Here is a 5537-nt window from a genome sequence, read left to right as displayed (position 1 = left end):
TCGATCCGTTTGAACCCGGATCAATTCCGGGTTCAACCCGAATCCATCTCAAAACTCAATTTTGACACCCCTAAAAGTACTTGTTAATAGTATATATCACTATTAACTTTAAATTGAATTTATTTTATTTTTAATAAAAGAACTATTTAGGGTTTTATTTAAGGAGTCCACCAACTAAATATAAATTTTAATATATATTGGGATTGAAACAAGTCTCAACAAATAGTCAAAGATTATTTTGATCTTTTTTTTTTTTCTTATTTTCCTCCCACCCTCCCCCGCAGATGCACGCACAACGGTACTTAAACATTGGAGTTTTTTTTTTTTTTCATTAAGCCGTTTAGTTAACATTTGGATAAGAAAAAATAATAATTTTTAATCTCATTAAAATTAAAGAACTGATGGTTTTATTATCAAATTGAACGCAAAAAAACCTTGCCTAGTTTATCATTCAACACTGGTTAACAGTTGAAGCAAAAGATTAGAACAAAATAAGTAAATATTTAGCAATAAATTGCTTTATTTAAAGATTTAAACCGTTACCATTTCTTTGGAAGGCTAAGGGCTAGTAATAATTGGCAATGTCTTTAATATATATTAATACTTAGAGTTGTCAATATTTTGACACGATCTTAAAATCCGACTCAAAATTCTGAGTTAGAGCCAACCTGTTTGTGAAACATGTCGAGTTCGGGATGAACCAGAAACCCGGGAATGACTTAGATTTTGACCCGATGCACTTGAAAACCTGAAATTAGAAATCTCAATTCCCGCCCCCACTCCGGCACTCACGAGTTAACCCGACCAAATGACAGCCTCTCCCTATGTCTCGCGCCTCTCCCACTGACTCGCGGCCCCACCTCCCTTCGTCAGAGCTTATATGGCGAGTCCGCACTTCGACGACATTCCTTCCTTCCTCTTCTCCGGCTTCACCTGCATACTGCACTGAGCCGCTGTCGCACTCACGTCGAGGTAGGCATGCACGTGGCTATCAGCGCTCAATTTGAACCCTAAATGTGTCCGCATGTCGGGTCGGGTCCAGGTTGAACTATCTATCCCATTTGCAAAAACAGGTTGGGTTCAGATGAGGTCAAATAGTGCCGGATCAATTACAAATTCGACTCGAACCCTACCTATAATTGGATTTTGACAGCCTTACTACTGCTAAATGTAAATTGAAAGAAGATTTGAAAATGTTCTCACGTGCATGTTTGAATAATAAATTCCATTTATTCCTTAAAAATCAAATCTAGAGTGTAACAAAAAATAAGTCTAAAAGATGAGAATAATCGGCGATATTACATATAAATCCCCATAAAATGTCATTTGTATCCTTCTCTTCTTCATTAATTTTATCCAATTATCCCACGTGATATTTTCTCTAATTTGTGCTTTGGATGGAGATGATAACAAAAGGATGGAAATTTAAATAGTAGAGTTACTCTACAAGTTAAATATTATGGTGATTTTTTTTTATTTATTAATGAGCCCCTAGTTACATCTCCTTCTCTATTTATTTATTCAACGGTTGTTTGTTCAGCTAAAAAAAAAATAAATTAGTGGAAATGCAATGAATTTCAAATTTTTAGTGTTTAGTTTGATGACAAAGAAATACATAGTAAAGATCTAGTAATTTGTTTTCACTCTCTAATTTATTCTTTAGGAATTGTAAACCCGTCCATTGTTGGCCGAATTCATTTTTCATCATAAGCTGATTGGGTCATCATCAGCCACCGTTGAGGTGCTGACTGTCAGCCTTCATTGAAATCTATATTGCCAGGGGCAGATCTCCCTATTGCCGAAGGAGGGCAATTGCCCCGCCCCCTAAAAATATTTAAAAAATTTTCATTACATGAATATTTAGGTAATTTGTCCCCTCCATCTTTTTTTCTCTTTGTTATAAGAGTCTTTAGGCAATTGCCCACTCTAAAAAAATTAAAATACTATGGCCTTTAGACGAATGGCCCTTAGCAAAACTAAACATATTGTATATAGGTGTTATTTATAAGTTTGCCTCCCCTAAGAACTAAGTCTGATTCCGCCCCTGGATGTCGCCATCACCGACATCGATTGACACCGTTGCCGCCACCACAATCGACTGCCGATATTATTGATTGTTGCCACCACCGACCATAGGTACAACCAACGGCATGGCATCACCACAAATTGCCGCCACCACCAACCACCACAATGATACTTTGCATTGCATTCAATCATTCATTTTACTTGAAAAAAAAAAATACTATTATCGCCTGCATTTTTTTGCACTCATTCAAACAATTTCAAACTTATCATATTCATTTTACATAAATTTTTCAATTTCAACAAATCAAATAGCCTCTTAAAGAATTTGATTTTACACTTTCGTTCAAGACTACTACCGCACATAGGATTTGATGAATTTGTTGATATATAGGATTGAAGTTTGATATATATATCACATCCTTTACTCACATCCAAATTAACCTAGCCAGATAGATTAGATGAACAATTTATTTTGATTAAGGCTTCATTTGGAACGGCTTTCTTGCTGTTTTTTAGTACAAATTTTTTAGTTCAAAAATTCTGTACTAAAAAGTTATTTTAAAAAGCAATAAGAAAGTTATCAAATCTTACTGTATTGTAAAATAACTTTCCAACAAAAAAAATTTAGTTTAAAATATTTTTTACTAAAAAATATTTTTAAAAATAATTAAAAAAAATAGTTCGAAACAAACCTAAATCTGCATAAAGTAGAATAAAAATTGGGCTAAATAACTTGAAAATTTGTTGCAATGAAAGAGTACGACAAAAACTCAATTGTGGCGTCCAATAGGGAGACTTCACATGCAAATTGATAAATAAATTTACAAGATTATTGCCTACAGACTTGTAGAAATTCACAAGAACACCACTCAAGCCCTCTGCAAGCGTAATGAAGGGGATGTCGTGCGTGCGTCCGTTGGTCGTGCTCCGTTTTCTTCTCAATAACGGCACACACAGAAACAGGCGAAGGCATTCGTTTCCCTCCCATTCCCATTCCACTGAACGAATGCACAGCGGCGGCAGCGGTGACTGCAAAAAACTCCCGGCGACGGAGACGCCGTCGCCGACGACGGCGACTATGAAAAAAGGGCCATGGACGGCGGAAGAAGATAAGGTTCTTATGGACTACGTCAAAAAGAACGGCGCTCGTGACTGGAGCTCCATTCAATCCAACGGTCTTCTTCCCCGAACAGGCAAATCCTGCCGTCTTCGCTGGGTCAACAAACTCAGACCCAACTTGAAAAGGTAATCTCAGTCAAAGTTCAGATTTTTCGTAAACAAAAAGGAAAAAAGTTTAGTTTTTTATTCTATTCATCATTCATATTCCTATTCCTTTCAAATTGTTGACGTGATTGTAATGTTATCACGAGTGAAGTGGATGCAAATTCACTTTAGAGGAGGAGCGCACGGTGATCGATATGCAGGCAAGATTTGGGAATAAATGGGCACGAATTGCAACATTCCTTGAAGGTAGAACGGATAATGATGTCAAAAATTTTTGGAGTACTCGGCAAAAGAGACTGGCTAGGCTTTTGCAAACTCCACTTCCAGTCAGATCTCAGAGGAGGCAAAAGAACTCACCTGTATCTTCTCAAGTGCCTGATTCTGAGGTAATTCGATAAAAAAATTATTTTATAACTGATTATTATGTCATTTCTCTAATTCACTTCATAAAATGTTATTATTAACTGTTAATATGATAATGATAGGGTGTTTTGCTGCCAAATGAGAATTCTCCCTCGCTAGACCTCATTCAAATTACAAAAAATTACTCAAATGATCAATACAGCTATGCACCATATGTTGAAGGCCAAGATTCCACTAAAATTATGGAAAGTCTCAATCTTGATGCAGCTACAACTCTTCTAGAGCCAGCCATTATCAGAGACTCACCTCAACTGTCAATCGATCACTCCTTATTTGACCTCCCTCCACTTGCAGAAGAGCAGCCAGGTGAAATAAGTTTCCATGATCATTTTATTTTGGAAGAAAACTTCGACCCCATGGAGCTTCCAATAACACCGCCGACGACATTCTTTGACGACGTAGATTTTGATGACCATTATAAGCAAGTAGAGCATCCAGGGACACTAGAAAGCATCTTCGACGATAAGCTATTTGGTGACTGAAATTATGCTCGTTAGTACAGATATACGGCTAGATTATTGCGCCTGCTGTTTTATCAGTTTTTTCTATGCTTCTTTGAACTAGTGTTCTCATTAAATATGTCAAGCTTAGTGCTTTCTTTATTAAATATAATTTATAGAAGTTTGGTGTACTTTCTTATTGCTTAGTTTTGTACTATTTTTTTATTCCTTTTCCTAAATCTGAGTTTTAGTAAAAATTTTGTACTAAAATTTTATTTTAAGAAGCAATAAAAAAAGTTATCACAAATGAAGTCCTAGTTTTCCGACATATAGAAATTATTATGTGCAGCTGACTGAATGTCAGGGTGACGCGACATTTTCTGATTAACCTTCGAACAATTATCGCTACATAATAATCTCCCTTCTCCGGCCTAGTCATGCTCTGTTTTCATCTCAGTAATAAGACGCAGATAAAATTGATTAATGACAAACATATTGCTCTGTTTACATGTATATAATTTATTTTAAAATATTTAATAATTAATTTAAAAACTACTTAACAAGTTTTCTTTATATAATATTATATAAATACTTTAAATAAATATATATAATTTTAAACTATATGATTGATACCTCATCAAAAATCAACTTAGGCTTCGTTTGAGACGGCTTTTTTATTACTTCTTAGAATGGAGTTTTAATACAAAAATTTTAATTTTTATATTGAAACTCCGTTCTAAGAAACAATTAAAAAGTCGTCCCAAACGAAACCTTAATCTGACATGAATCTTAAGGCGTATTTAAATTTTGGAACTCAGGATCTTCTAAACTATGATTTTAGCAAAGTTATAGTCAAATAGACGTCACGCCAGTACCTAGCAGCACAAAAATTGGAAGATTCTCTTATACCATAAAATGTGTTTTTTATCACTACCTCCCAGTTTAATCCTCTATCCGGCCTTAATCATAGCATACCATTTTTTAAAAAATTACATTTTATTTTAGTACTTTAACTATTTTTTTGAGTTAAAAAACACTTAAAACAATTTTCACTTTTTTAACCCAAAAAAAAAAAATCATCACCTATTCAATGAAAATAAAAATAAACATTTAAGTTATTAAATATATTTTATTTAAAATCAAAATAAATAATAATAAAATAAAATATCCACTCAAACCACCCCTTAATTTATGATAAATTTTGATTGTTTTTTAAATTGTAAAAATGCATTTAAAAATGCCAATTTTGGTAATCCTTTGATTCTATATATGCTATGCTACTAGATTATCTTTTGTAACTGAATTTACTATTTATTTAATTATAGCTTCGACAAAGTTTTAATACTTACTGCTAAATATTATAAAAAAAATCAAGCAAAGAAAAAAAAAACTTCAGCCAAGCCAAGAATGTGATTACGAACTCTA

General features: G+C 33.9%; 1 protein-coding gene across 1 annotated transcript; it reads left to right on the top strand.

The window, feature by feature from the left end:
• The first annotated feature begins 2931 nt into the window (after positions 1-2931).
• On the top strand, positions 2932-4303 carry LOC110115301 (probable transcription factor MYB58). The gene is made up of 3 exons (XM_020848492.2): positions 2932-3270; positions 3401-3635; positions 3735-4303. The coding sequence occupies exons 1-3, from the start codon at positions 3032-3034 to the stop codon at positions 4152-4154; spliced, it is 894 nt and encodes a 297-aa protein (XP_020704151.2). The 5' UTR covers positions 2932-3031; the 3' UTR covers positions 4155-4303.
• Positions 4304-5537: the final 1234 nt, after the last annotated feature.

The sequence above is a fragment of the Dendrobium catenatum genome, unplaced genomic scaffold, assembly GCF_001605985.2.
Source record: "Dendrobium catenatum unplaced genomic scaffold, ASM160598v2 fragScaff_scaffold_586, whole genome shotgun sequence".
Classification (NCBI taxonomy): Eukaryota; Viridiplantae; Streptophyta; class Magnoliopsida; order Asparagales; family Orchidaceae; genus Dendrobium; species Dendrobium catenatum.
The sequence above is the reverse complement of the archived record's forward strand: the minus strand, read 5'-3'. Positions and strand labels throughout refer to the sequence as shown.

Bases quoted from the DNA above. Each gene is read 5' to 3' on its own strand.
- LOC110115301 (XM_020848492.2), top strand. From the start codon at position 3,032: ATGCACAGCGGCGGCAGCGGTGACTGCAAAAAACTCCCGGCGACGGAG. The intron at 3,271-3,400 runs GTAATCTCAGTC...TCACGAGTGAAG, and splicing joins CTCAGACCCAACTTGAAAAG to TGGATGCAAATTCACTTTAG. The intron at 3,636-3,734 runs GTAATTCGATAA...TGATAATGATAG, and splicing joins CTCAAGTGCCTGATTCTGAG to GGTGTTTTGCTGCCAAATGA.